This window comes from Hypanus sabinus, chromosome 17 (genome assembly GCF_030144855.1).
Source record: "Hypanus sabinus isolate sHypSab1 chromosome 17, sHypSab1.hap1, whole genome shotgun sequence".
NCBI classification, from domain to species: domain Eukaryota; kingdom Metazoa; phylum Chordata; class Chondrichthyes; order Myliobatiformes; family Dasyatidae; genus Hypanus; species Hypanus sabinus.
Genome location: NC_082722.1, coordinates 60,476,277 through 60,489,810, shown reverse-complemented (window position 1 = coordinate 60,489,810; position 13,534 = coordinate 60,476,277). Strand labels below are relative to the sequence as shown.

Here is a 13,534-nt window from a genome sequence, read left to right as displayed (position 1 = left end):
TTATGTATATATCTATCAATAGATCTTGAAAGTTCGTTATTTTAAAGCAAAGTTCTATTATTTCTTCAATATTCGAACATCTTGTTAAAACCAGAGTTCATTTGACATTATGTTGACAAGCCTAACAATTTGAATTTATACATCACTGTAAATGCATGAAGTAGTTTACAGGAATATAAAATTGCAAAATATGACAAAATTGGAACTGATAACCAAATAGGACCATTAGTTACATTGCTTTACAGGTAGAAATGAGGACCCTGAAAGACACCTGAGTGCAATTGAAAAGATAGCCAAGGACAGGCAGAAATGGAGGACCTTCATTGCTGCCCTAAAGACCAGCAGCATACCAGGCAGTAACCAAATTACAATGCCAGCAATTACTGATCGGGGTTCAGTTCTCACCACTGCATGTAAAAAGTTTGTATATTCTCCTTGTGATTGTGCTGTTTCCTCTGGGTGCTCCAGTGTCCTCCCACATTCCATAGTTATGGGCATTCTATGTTGGTGCTGTAAGTATGGTGACACTTGCAGACACAATCCTCGCTGATCTGATTTGATGCAAATGGCACATTTCACTTCATGTTTCCATGCACATGTGACAAGTGAAGCTTATCTTAGTCTTATACTGAGCAGAAATGAGCAGGCAGTGAAGATACCTTTGTCAGTAATGGAGAAAAGGCAAAAAAAAAAAGTACAGTGGTTTCTGGAAGGAATCCAGAATAGTTGATGTCAGATGAGAGTGAAGCCATTGAAGAAATTCTTCTGCCTAAGACTTGGTTTGTCAGAGTAGCAATACCTGTAGGTGAATTCTGTCTTCCTCTGGTGGAAATTGGAGCAGTGCATTAGAGGAGGATACCAAGATCACTGTGCCAGAGACTGAGAAGCTATAAGATTATCCTGCATATTTTTCACAGTCAGCATAGGATGTTATTTGTGGTTTTGACTAAGTTCACTGATGAGGGGAAGTGTGATGGGTGGAGGGATCTGAATAAGCACTTGCAAGTTACAGGAGTTGCAGTGACTGATTATGTCACCTCCAAGGGGAGTGTAACTGCACAAGAACATTAATCAACTTCATCAAGTATTTTTACCGCATAGTAGAAGAGATTCTCCATTACAGCTCTGTGACTCTGTAACTATTCTATCTGAAACTCATCTTACGAGTCCTCCCACCCCCAGACAGAATGCCTCAAATCTGACCATTCATGTTTCGGGGTCCGGTGGCCTACTGGCTCTCTTGCAACATTGAAAGTGTGGTGTTGGATGGAAGTTTTCGTATGAATACTTCCTACATATGCTGCTATTGCTGCAGGAGAAATGGTCCCTCAATACCCCAGAGCAGCAGGCCATTGGCAGGAAAAAGTCTCAGATATAAAAAAGCAGTATTTTTTCACAGTTTGAGTGCCTTGCATTTTATATACCCAGTGTGAAAAGCGAGGATGTGAATGTCAGAACACTAGTGACAGCTGTCAGGTACACCCTTCATTAGAGCTCATTTCTTTGATATCTTCCATCCATCCCGTCAACACATGACCTATGTACTTAGTCAATATTTAGCACATTACTGTAAACAAATACTGTCTTTATCCAAATAACAGGTTACAGAATGGGGTATTTTTGTGCAGCTTTTATTTTTGTACAGTTGCTCAAGGAATGTTTCACTGCAGAAATTCATGCTGGAACCCTTTTTGAGCCAGTGCTCTGCATTATTTATTTATTTACTTTTTACTTATTCATTGACAGGATGTGGACGGTATTGACAACACCAGCTTGGCCTGCCTAATTGCCCTTGAACTGGGCAGCTTGCTGGGACACTTCAAAGTCAACCAATTACATATCCTTCCCCAGGTAGACTGCCAGACTAATAGAATTAGTTAAAGCAAAATTATCTTGTACAATCACCTACATAAAATAGGGAAGATGTAGAAATAGGTCAGTTTTGCGCTATTATGAAGCACGTGGACAAGAGAAATCCTGGCAATAATATATCAAAATAGGGAGATAGGGATATATGCTATGGGTGAGCCAAAGTGCTTGGTATGATCTTCTGAAAGTCACTGCAGAGGCAAAAATGATTTCCATTCCCACACTGACATGTCTGTCCATTGCCTCATTTACTGCCAGGATGAGGCCAAATTCAGGTTGAGGGAGCAACACCACATATTCCATTTGGGAATTCTCCAACCTGATAGTATGAATACTGATATCTCTAATTTCCAGTAATCTCTTCCCCTCTGCCTTCCTTTTTGTCCCTCGCCCTCACCTGCATTCTGGTTCCACCTGCACCCCTCTTCTCCTGCCCCTACCTCCTCTGATTTCCCACCTCCTTCCTTTTATTCATGGTCCACTGCCATTTCCTATCAGATTCCTTCTTCAGCTCCTAGCTTCTCACATCATCCACTGCCCCCACCCACCCCCGCGTCTGGTCTCACCCATCACCTGCCAGCAAGTAATTCTTTGTTTGCCTTGATCTAGATTTCCAGCATCTGCTGAACATTCTTTAAAATATTCTAAATTCAGACTGATCCTACAGTGTGGATATTAAAGGCTGTAATTCCAAGCCTACTTTCCTGTGTTTGTTGATTATATTTTCAGTGTTTTACTTGTCAACATCTTCATTATTTGCATCTTGTCTTATTAAGAATGAATCAACGGATTTGATTTTACTTGTGTTTTTAAATCAGGCTATCAGTTTCACTTGGCAAAGCCGTACTATTAGACTTATTAGTACTATTAGCCGTACTATTAGCCCTCATCGCCGAAAGGGTTTACGACCTCGATGTTGGATCAGGACATCCTAATGGTGCAGCCGCTATTAAGGGTTCGTTTGTTCAACGATTAACAGTCCTACGTGATCTGAGTTCAGACCGGGCAGAGTGTGCCATTCACAAAACATACCGCCCAAATCCAAAACATCTACCATCAAAAAGAACAAGGACAGTAGGTGCAAGGGAACAGCAGATTCCCTGCAAGTTGGCTGCCACCCCATTTTGGAAATATACTAGCTGTCCTTCCTCGTTACTTGGTTTAAATCAGGAACTCTCTGTCCTACAGCAGCGTGGGAGTGACTTTGCTTCTGAGTATTGCAGCTGTCCAAGAACACAGCTCATCGTCACCTCCTCAAGGAATAAACACTGATCTTGCTGGCAACGTCCAGATTCTGGAAAAAGAAATGAGAAGCAAAATCTTTGCAGGGAATTGCAAGGGGGATTACGCAGGTTGTACTTTTTGGCACAGCAAAGTTGGGGAAGAATTCGAGAACTTTTCTCCAATTATATACTTTCCACACATGGGGAGGATACCTGCCAATCTTGTGTCACCTTCTAAAGCAGAAAATAGCTTGGCATTTAAAATTATATCACTACATTGATTGAACTATAGAGAAATTAATAAACTCCATTCAGTAATGAAATAAGCACGAAAATGTTTAATTAAGCTTTTTAATACTGTACTCCTGTAGTTTTGTCATATAAGAAATGAAATAACAAAAGACACATCAAAATGCAAAGTTTTAAGCAACTTAACAGAATAACAAGTGTTCTTTAAGATACAATATTTGTAAGTTTTATCTGACCTTTATTGATAAAAAGGAAAACAACTGTAAAATCATTAACAGCAGAACGCAGCATTAAGTTTACATTCACTATGTACACACGAGGATAATTGTGTAATCGTTCCACTGTGAATAGAGTGCCTATAAAAGGTATTCAGCCTCCTTGGAAGTTTTCATGTTTTATTGTTTTACAACATTGAATCACAGTGGATTTACTTGGGCTTTTTTTTTACACTGATCAACAGAACAGGCTCTTTTGTGTCTAAGTGAAAATAGATCTCTACAAAATGATTCTAAATTAAGTACAAATATAAAACACAAAATGCAGCCAATTGGTTTTAGAAGTCACATAATTAGTTAAATTGAGATCATCTGTTTGCAGTCAAGGTGTTTCAATTGATCATAGTAAAAATACAGCTATATCTGGAAGGTCCAACTACTGGTGAGTCAGTATCCTGGCAAGAACTACACCGTGAAGACAAAAGAAGACGCCAAGCAATTCTGTGGAAAGGTTATTGAAAAGCACAAGTCAAGAGATGGATACAAGAAAATTTCCAAGGCACTGAATATCCCATGGTGTACAGTTAAGTCAATTATCAAGAAATGGAAAGTATATGGCACAGCTGTAAGTCTGCCTAGATTAGGTTGCCCTCAAAAACTGAACGACTGTGTAAGAAGGGGACTACTGAGGGAGGCCACCAAGAGACCTATGACAACTCAGGTGGAGTTACAAGCTTCAATGGCTGAGATGGGAGAGACTGGGCACACAACTGTCACCTGGGTGCTTTATGGGAGAGTAGCAAATAGAAAGCTACTGTTGGAAAAAAACTCACTTGAAATCTTGGCTAGAGTTTGCCAGAAGGCATGTGGATGACTCTGAAGTCAGAGGAAGAGGTTTTTATGGTCAGATGAAACCAAAATTGAGCTTTTTGGCCATCTGACTAAATGCTATGCTTTAGTGTAAGCCAAACAGCTTGCATCATCAAAAATACATCATCCCTACTGTGAAGCATGGTGACTGCATCATGCTGTGGGGATGCTTCACTGCAGCAGTACCAAGAAAACTTGAGAAGGTAGAGGGTAAAATGGATGTGGGGAAATCCTAGAGGAAAACCTGATGCAGTTTGCAAGAGAACTGTGACTTGGGAGAAGATTTGTTTTCCATCAACACAATGACCCCCAAGTATAAAGCCAAAGCTACACAGGACTGGCTTAAAAACAACAAAGTTAATGTCCTGGAGCAGCCAAGTCAGAATCCAGACCTCAATCCAATTGAGAATTTGTGGCTGGACTTTGAAAAGGACTGTTCAGTCACAATCCCCATGCAATCTGACAGAACTTCTGTAGTTTTGTAAATTGTGGTGTCCAGATGTGCAAAGCTGATAGAGACCTATCCACACAGACTCAAGTCTGCAATTGCTGCCAAAGGTGCATCTACTAAATACTGACTTGAAGGGGGTGAGTAATTAGCAATCACTTATCTTGAGTTTAATGACTGTAATAAACTTAGACCAAATTGTAGAAATTTGATTTCACTTTGATTTGAAAGAGACTTTTCTGTTGATCAGTGTCAAAAAAGCCAAATTAAATCCACTGTAATTCAATGTAAAACAATAAAATAGGAAAAGTCCCGGGGGGGGGGGGTATATAGTTTTAATAGGGACTGTGACATAAAGCTTGACTAGATGGTCATCTGGGTTGGGAGAGGGATGTTGTGCTGTAAGATGAAACATAATGAATTTCTTACATATTTTGACACGTGATCCTGGCACAGCACACAAAACATCAAACAAGTCTTGGATTTCTCAATGATGAGTTCTGACAATTCTGATTCAGGCAAACGATAATTAACTGCATCTTAAAATCTTTACACAAGTTCTAAGTAACAAGGGAGTCAGGGAGATAATTATATGGACAAGAGTTGTACTTAGTCCTCTGTACCAGCACAAGGACCAAGGTTTAAACTGGCTTAAATTCTTGTGGTGTTGCTAGTCAGCATGATTTACAGCTACCATATTAAATTCATTGAAAGCTATCCAGCATTTTATGTGTCTACTGTTAACAATTTTTGAACATTCTCAGGTAGAATATGCTTGTTTTGCCACTGTATGTTGCGTTACAAGTGACTATAAAGAAAAATTGTCCTGGTTTACAGAATTACATCCATCATCAAGCTGCTGAAAATAAAACTCAGCCATGCATAAGTGAAAATGTAATTGAATTAAACTTAAGTGCTGCTGTATCACATATAATAACCAAAGCTGGCCATTCTGTCTGGTGAATTGTGTTTGAAGTAACTCACTGCAGCATTAGAATTGTTATATAATGCAGTGGCTGTAGGGTTTATCTGTGCCTAAACATTAAAAATATATCAAAATAAACTATTCTGAACAGAACTATGGAATACTTCAAGCATGAAAAGTTCTATTCTGTTCAGAGCATTAACATCTTTATTTTATCAAAAGGTTTTGACAAAGGAAGTTATAGATGTCATATTGGGGACTGTAATGTTCGTCAAGTCTTCAAAAGCTAGCCCAGTATCGCTATATTAAAGCATGTTGTAGGCTTCAGTGCAGAAACAATGAAAGTGACAATTATTGACACTGACAAGTAAAATCACTGCCAAAATCTGGCCCATTAAAAAAAAGCCATGATTAATAATGTACTAGCAAAGTCACCCAGCCCTGCTGGAGTCCAATGCAATTCAACCTGAGAATCACAGTGGCAGTACATTCTGTAATGGTGCAGACTAACAAATCAAGCCCTGGAGAAGGTGAGGAAAAACTTCACCACCTATAATTGCACATGCACAAATCATCTGACGTTCATTTTCACAATGCACTAGAAGAATCTGCTTATGTAACAGATGTATTTTTGGAAGGCCATGCTGAGTCCTTCTTTGCAAAAATCAACAAAAAAGAAATCCAAAAGCTACAGAAACATGCAGACTGTGATCCCAACTGCTGCACTGGTATCTTTCTGATGGTACACTACAGCAATGACTCAGCCAGAATCTATGGGAAGTCAAAGGAAGATGCAACATTTGCAGTAAGCCCTGTTGTCTCATGCCTGTCCTGTACTGCCGCAGTGACATCCATTGTTGGGGTAAGTGGGGCAACATGAAGAAATAAAGGCGCTACCTTTGTTAAAAAATGGTGGTAAGTGACCTCCTTTACTCCACTCAGGGAATCTTGTGCAGTCTCACCATCTGTAATCGGGACAGCCCTTTTGTTCTGACCCTGCATGTCTACCTCCAATGAAAGAAGATGCCTCAGGGAATTAGCCATTGTCAGCACCTGCCCTATGAAGTGACTTCCTTAAATACCCCTTTAAGAGATTGAGGTCCTGCCCTTTAGGTGAGCAGAAGTGATTTTGTAACAGCTGCTGCAAAGAAAATTTACAGGAACACTGCCAAGATTCAAAAGCCTGAGTTGTAGGGAGAGGCAGAGCAAGTTAGGACTTCATTGGAATGTAGGGGTAACCTTATAGAGGCACATCAAATCTTAAAGGACCTAGACAGGGTGAATTTGAAAGTTTTTTTTTCTTGGGGAAAGGGAATGTGAAACTGGGGAGTACTGATTTAAGGTGAGAGGAGAAAGATTTAAAAGGGGCCTGAGGGATAACTTCTTCACACAGAAGATGGTGAGTATATGGATCAAGCTGCCAGAGGAAGTAGTTGTACTGGGTACAATATCACCATTTAAGAGATATCTGGATAAGCATACGGATAGGAAAGATTGAGAAGGATTCAAAGAAAACAAGAGCAAATGAGACTACCTCAGGTGGATGTCTTGGTCAACATGGATGAGTTGGGCTGAAGGGCCTGTTTCTGTTCTGTGTTCCTCTATGACTATAATTGCTGGTTACTTTCCAAAGTTGTCCATTGGATCCTTGCCAGTGGTACTGTGGAATATTGGCAGTACGACTGAGAGAATCCAGCACAGCACATCCTGAGATAAAGGAATCGGGTATTGGTGCAAAAATATGGGAACGGCTTTATTTGATTGATGTTACTATTGTATTTGTACACTGAATAGGAAAGGTAAAGGCAGAGGTAGATTCCACAATATTAAAAGTCCAGTAACATTTTTTTTGAATGACATTATGGAGAAAAAAAATTGTAACTGCTTAGATCATCTGATAGAACTCAATGGACTAGATTTTAAGAATGACTAAAATGACTAACAGTCTTTCATTTCATTGTTATTGCTAATAAAACTTTTGTTCACATCACAGTGGTATAGGGAGACTGGGAAAATATTTCTAATTAATGATCCAAAGGTCATTATGGAGTTCCGAAGCTGGTGGCCCTTTCTAGCATAATTAATAGATTGTGGGGAAGATGGACAGGAGGATAAATTCTACCATTCATTTATTGGGCTTCCTTCAGGAATCTCCTGGCGTTGAGCAGCCTACTATTCATCAGCAGAAAGGAGGATGGCTAAATATAAAAATTGGTACTCCAGGGCACAATGTAATTTTTAGGTTGCTACTGCACCCATTTATAAAAGACAAAGTGCAAATTGATCAGGGACCTTTTGGGGACTACCTGAGGTTGCTCACGAAGCAGCTGAGGAAAGCGTTTCTTTCTCTTGGGGCAGAAGTCGTGACCAGATGTCTCCAGCCCGAGCCCGTTCTCAGAGACGGAATCCTACCCTGGTCCACAGCTCAGTCTGGGGACCAGTTGGGTTCCTTTTTATCTGATAATCAGCAAAATACAACTCCCTCAGGACTTGGGGAATGTGGGAGGGCTGCAGCTGCCCTTGTGATCTATATGGTCAGAAATGCACACTAACCTTTTTTTCCCCTACCCAACTCTACAACCAATCAAATTATAGAAAGAAAAGTATAGCGTTCAGTTCAACTACGGTATGTGACATTAAAAAATATCCATCAATCTATCAAGTCAATAATGCAAAAAATAAGTATGTAGAAATATTCAGCCTTGGAGTGCCCTTCCCAGCAACTACTATCCAATAGGGTACAACGCAGTTTATTTCCATCTCAGTAATGTCACAGCAACAGAAAAAAATGCATATTTTAGTTTTAAGGTCAAACTTCTTGTTTATCCTATCTAACAGTTTTAGTAGAGAAAATATTCACGTTCCAGTTGCCAAAAATCATAACACAATAAAATAACTTTTAAAACAATATTTCAGTAATAAAAATCGCATCAACTCCCAAATCTGTTACCTGTGTCGTCATGCATAATGGATACAAAAGCACAAAGAATCCATGCAAAGTTCCTCCCCAAATTACTAACTTTTCTTGTAAATACTGTTCTTTGATTGTCAGTAAATCTAGGAACACTATACGGTAAAGCACTGTGGAAGTGTCTGATGCATAAAGATCGCAAGCATTAAAGAAGGCAGCTTCACACCACCTTTGAAAACCATTAAGGATTGGAATCAAATATAGTTCTTAGTCATGATGTCCATGAATAAATTAAAAAATAGTAATAAGCCCAGAAATAAAAATCTAGAGTCCAAAGAAGGTCATTAAGCTGAAATTTCAGCTCTGCTTCTTTTTCAAAGGTGCTTCAAAACACTCGGAGGATACCAGCATTTTATATTTGAATTACTTATTATCCAATATCCTCTCATGGGGTTATTTCAATGCACCATACATGTGGAGTACAGTAAATTAGCTTCCGTGGAGCTTGGTATATGTGATTTGGAAATTCCCCAACGTCCACCAGCAAATGATAGACTGGTTGGGAAACACACAAAAAATAAAGGCCCATAAATGATATAAAAACAAATCTAACAATATGAAACACAAGCAAGATTGGAAAAGGAGAGAGCAGAGCATCAACACGGACTACTACCAGCTTCCTAATCAACAATGTAATATAATGAATCCATTACTGGATTACATTGGAATTCATTTCCAATGAATTGTAGATTTTTTTTCAGCTTATATCATTAGTTTATCCAAAATACAAAGAATGCCCATTAAACATTATCTGCATATTATAAACAGTATAAAGTCATATCAATTGTAATTCAATTTTAAGCACTTGCCCAAGAAATATTAAAAGAATGAGATGCAGGGTAATTTTCTGAATGGGTGCTGACACAGTGGAGCCTCACAACACAGCATGCAGCTAAATATGACAGGTGACACTTCATGCTAGCAAAAGTCCCTGTCCCGGTGTGAAAACAGAAAACTTTTTGATGAAGTTGAAGTTACATTAAGGTGTGAGGAGAACTTCAGAACCACTCACGGAACTTAGCAGTAATTATCTGGTCAGCCCTTATGAAACGCAGAGTGACAAAAGATCAGCCTGTTTTTCTGCTGCCATCTTATGCCTCCTCTTTTTGAAAACTGAATGGTGAATTATATAAAGCTAACTCTTCCCTCTTGCCTGTTGGAGATCTTCAATATTGTGAGTGTACATCCCATAGACAAGAAATTTTAACAGGAAACATGTTCTTTGGCTAAGGCACTTTAACATACTGGTCATAGCATAGGACATTCTTCCCTGAATAAGGAAGGAAAACAAACTTCTTGGCATTGGCACCCCCCACACAGTGTCATGTGGCTCAGGCAGCCATACATTCACTGTGCAGTTTTGTTAGGTATATTTTTCATGCTCTCCTTTCCTGTAGGTGAACACCTGAAAGAAAATTGCAATATCAATGCAAATCTGAAGAGTCCCACAAACCCAGAATTGCACTGGGGTCGCATTAATTATGAAGTACGCAGTCTTAAAGACATCGCCCAGGGTCCACAGGAGCACCATATTAACACTGGAAAAAGAAAACAAAAATATTATGTTGCGCTAACTCCATGAGATTTATAAATAGCAATACTGTCAAATACTAAAAAGGAACACATACAGTTTATATACTACTTTTAACAGAGAAGCAAAAGCCTAATACCAACAGTTCAGCAACACCACAATAACTATGTTCACATTGACCTAAAATGAACATTTTTTTTGTTTTAATTATGTCCTTTCTTGTAAAAATGTGTATAATTTATACTTAATTTATGACTTTCTTATGCTGTTTATGTGCCAGCGATGCTGCTGGAAGTTTTTCACTGCACCTGTGCATACAGATACTTGGGCGTACGACAATAAACTCAACTTTGACTTTGGAAACTTCACAAGATGTACACAGAACTGTAAAGGCCTTAAAGGGTATGCCATTGAAAGAGAAAATATTTCAAGGGGTGACCAAACTATGAGTATAAAGAGTATCTTAAATGAGTAATGGGAAAGTGAAGTGACAGATGGATTTTGAAAGAAATTTAGGGCATAGGATCTTCAAGATTGTTTAATATAATTTCCAGTACACAAATGTAAACAAAATAACTGTTATTTCAGATCCAATGCAGCACAAAAACACACAATAAGGTAAAGAACACAATAATTAAAAATAATTCTAAAGTATTAAAACATAAGATAGCTTGTATATGTTAAATGTATGACTGACAAGAAATGATAAAGTAGTGGTGTTAGGGGTTGGTTAGTAGGTGGAGGTTTTGATCAGCCTTACTGCTTGAGGAAATTTACAGTTTTGAGTCATGTGGTTGTGGTGTGGATATTATGTAGCCTCCTCCCTGATGAGAGTTGGAAAGACAGTCTATGGGCAAGGTGGGTGGGATCCTTCATGATGTCACTAGCCCTTTTCTGGCACCTTTCTGTATATATACAGTATATATATCTCCTTGATGGTGGGTGTGTCAGCAATGCATGCGGCAGTTTGTACAGCCTTCTTGTCTGTCTCAGTGCAGGTTCTGTACCATGCAGTGATGTACAATGTTAGGATGCTCTCTACTGTGCATCTGTAGAAGGTCATGAGTGTTAAAGTGCCTGATAGCAAAGTAACAGTCAGAGAATCAGTGAACCCAAGAATGACTGGGCCACATTCTGCCAGTGGAAAGGTAAGAGTTTTGTTTGCGGTAAGTCTGGATACTTTCCCCTTCCAGCAAAGCCTCCGTCCTATAGAAGTCTCATTAATAGGATGGGATATATGTTCATTTGGAGTGCACTGGAGGAAGTTATAATTTAGGCTCAGATCTTGATGAAGAACACTATTACTTGACTGGTTAAATAGAAACAAGTCAAGTCTTTCTGCATTCCAAATGCGAATCAGCAAAATCTGGCCAATTCAAAGAGACAATGCGTCTTCCCCAACCAAGTAAGCTTGTTCCCCTCTTCCCCATTAACATCAAGAAGTAAGTAGTTTAGAGAAATTACATGAGCTTGATATTTTTGCTTGAACCTGACCAAAACCAATACTTTTTTGAAAAAAAAGTTAGAATAACCTTGCAGTAAATTATATCACAGGAGGCAGAAATTCAATGAGTTATGCTAGGAACAGCTCTTCAAATGAACTAATTGGTTTCATTCCTGACACTCTCCACATGCCCTTTCATTTTCTTGCACTTCCTCTTTATATTTGCTGTTAAAAATGAAACTTAATCTGTTTCAACAATCCTTTCAGGCTATGGATTCCTTGCTGTGTGAAACAATTTCTCTTCAACTCCCCTTTAGTTCCTTTGCCAATTATCTTCAGCTCCCACTGACTGTACATTCTTACTTCTGACACCAGCATTTCTGTGTCTCACCCAGGCACAGACATGCTTATCTCTATTCCCTCAATATTCTCAGATCATATAAATGATAAATATTTGCTCTTCCGTTCCTCTTCTTATCATCAATATGTGTCTAAGCCTCAACTGTGTTTTTCATGACAGAAGTGTTTGAAAACGACTGCATTCTAAAATAAGCAATCACAAGATATATGAAAACACTGGGCTGACCAATATATTATCAGCGATTTGCATTTCATCATCAACAATTTTTAGTACAAGCCGTTGAGGTCCAAAATGTGTGATATAAATTAAACAGCACAACAACCACAAGTTAAAGCTGGGCTGATAGTGCATTTTCACAAGTACTAAGTACTGAGTTCACACAATAACTCTCCAGCAGTATTTTAATGTATCACTTGTTATCATATATTAGAGTATCAATAATTTAATAATATTTATTTTGCATTTCTTCAGCTCTTCTTCCATTGCTGCAGTCTTCGTTGAGAAACGCCATGGACATTCACTGTTGACCTGCTGAGCATTTCCAGAATTTCCGGTTTTTGTTTCAAATTTCCATCATTCGCAGTTTCATTGCTTTTAGATTTCTGCATAGCAAATGCAGATATCATTTTAAATTCTTGCCTTCCATTTAAATCCCAACCAGAAATCAATGAGAAAAATGGAAAATAAAATGTTCTGGATTTTGGTTATAATATCAGATGTGAGGTTAGGGTTGGGAACTGGGAGTACTAAAGGCAAGACCAGCCTGCAACACACTGATTTCCCTGTCAAGCCCACAGGGGATTTTTTTCAAAAAAAAAACTTTTCAAACTTTGTTTTGATTACTGAGTACATCGCTGCTCTCACTATGCTCCTTTGCCTGAGAGGATGAGTTAAAATTGGAATTGGATCCTGATGGCATTACGGGCATATGTGGAAAAGGGACATGTTGACTTTTGGGCCAACAAAGTGACCCAAGATGAGAAGCTGTCAAAATCTCCCATCCCCAGGGTGGCTTAAAACTATGAACAAATATCATAACCAGTTGTAGTTTTAACTGTCTGTTTACCTAATGGTGGGAGTTGTGTGAGTGAGGCGTGCAATAGAGAGAGATGAAGCTGCCTCACACCATGCATTAACAGAGTTACAGGAATGCAGTAATAAGATGAATCCTGACGAAGGGTCTCGGCCCGAAACGTCGACAGTGCTTCTCCTTATAGATGCTGCCTGGCCTGCTGTGTTCCACCAGCATTTTGTGTGTGTTGTTGTTTGAATTTCCAGCATCTGCAGATTTCCTCGTGTTTGCTCATAAGATTAATCATGATTGTTTTTCAAATGATATAAATTGTGCAAGTACATGAGTGTTGTTAAGTACTGGCAACTACTTGATTGGCTTCTAATGGTGCAAAACAAAATAGACTGTGGAACAAA

The 13,534-nt window shown here is 38.9% G+C and overlaps 1 protein-coding gene across 2 annotated transcripts in view; it reads right to left on the bottom strand.

Moving 5' to 3' along the window:
- Positions 1-3,425: 3,425 nt before the first annotated feature.
- Positions 3,426-13,534, bottom strand: part of si:dkey-246g23.2 (solute carrier family 66 member 2) — an 85,347-nt gene continuing 75,238 nt past the window's right edge. For both annotated transcript variants that reach the window (XM_059993156.1, XM_059993155.1), the window contains one exon: positions 3,426-10,308. In XM_059993156.1, the coding sequence (XP_059849139.1) occupies positions 10,134-10,308 (175 nt within the window). In that variant the 3' untranslated portion in view covers positions 3,426-10,133. The remainder of the gene's footprint in view (positions 10,309-13,534) is intronic.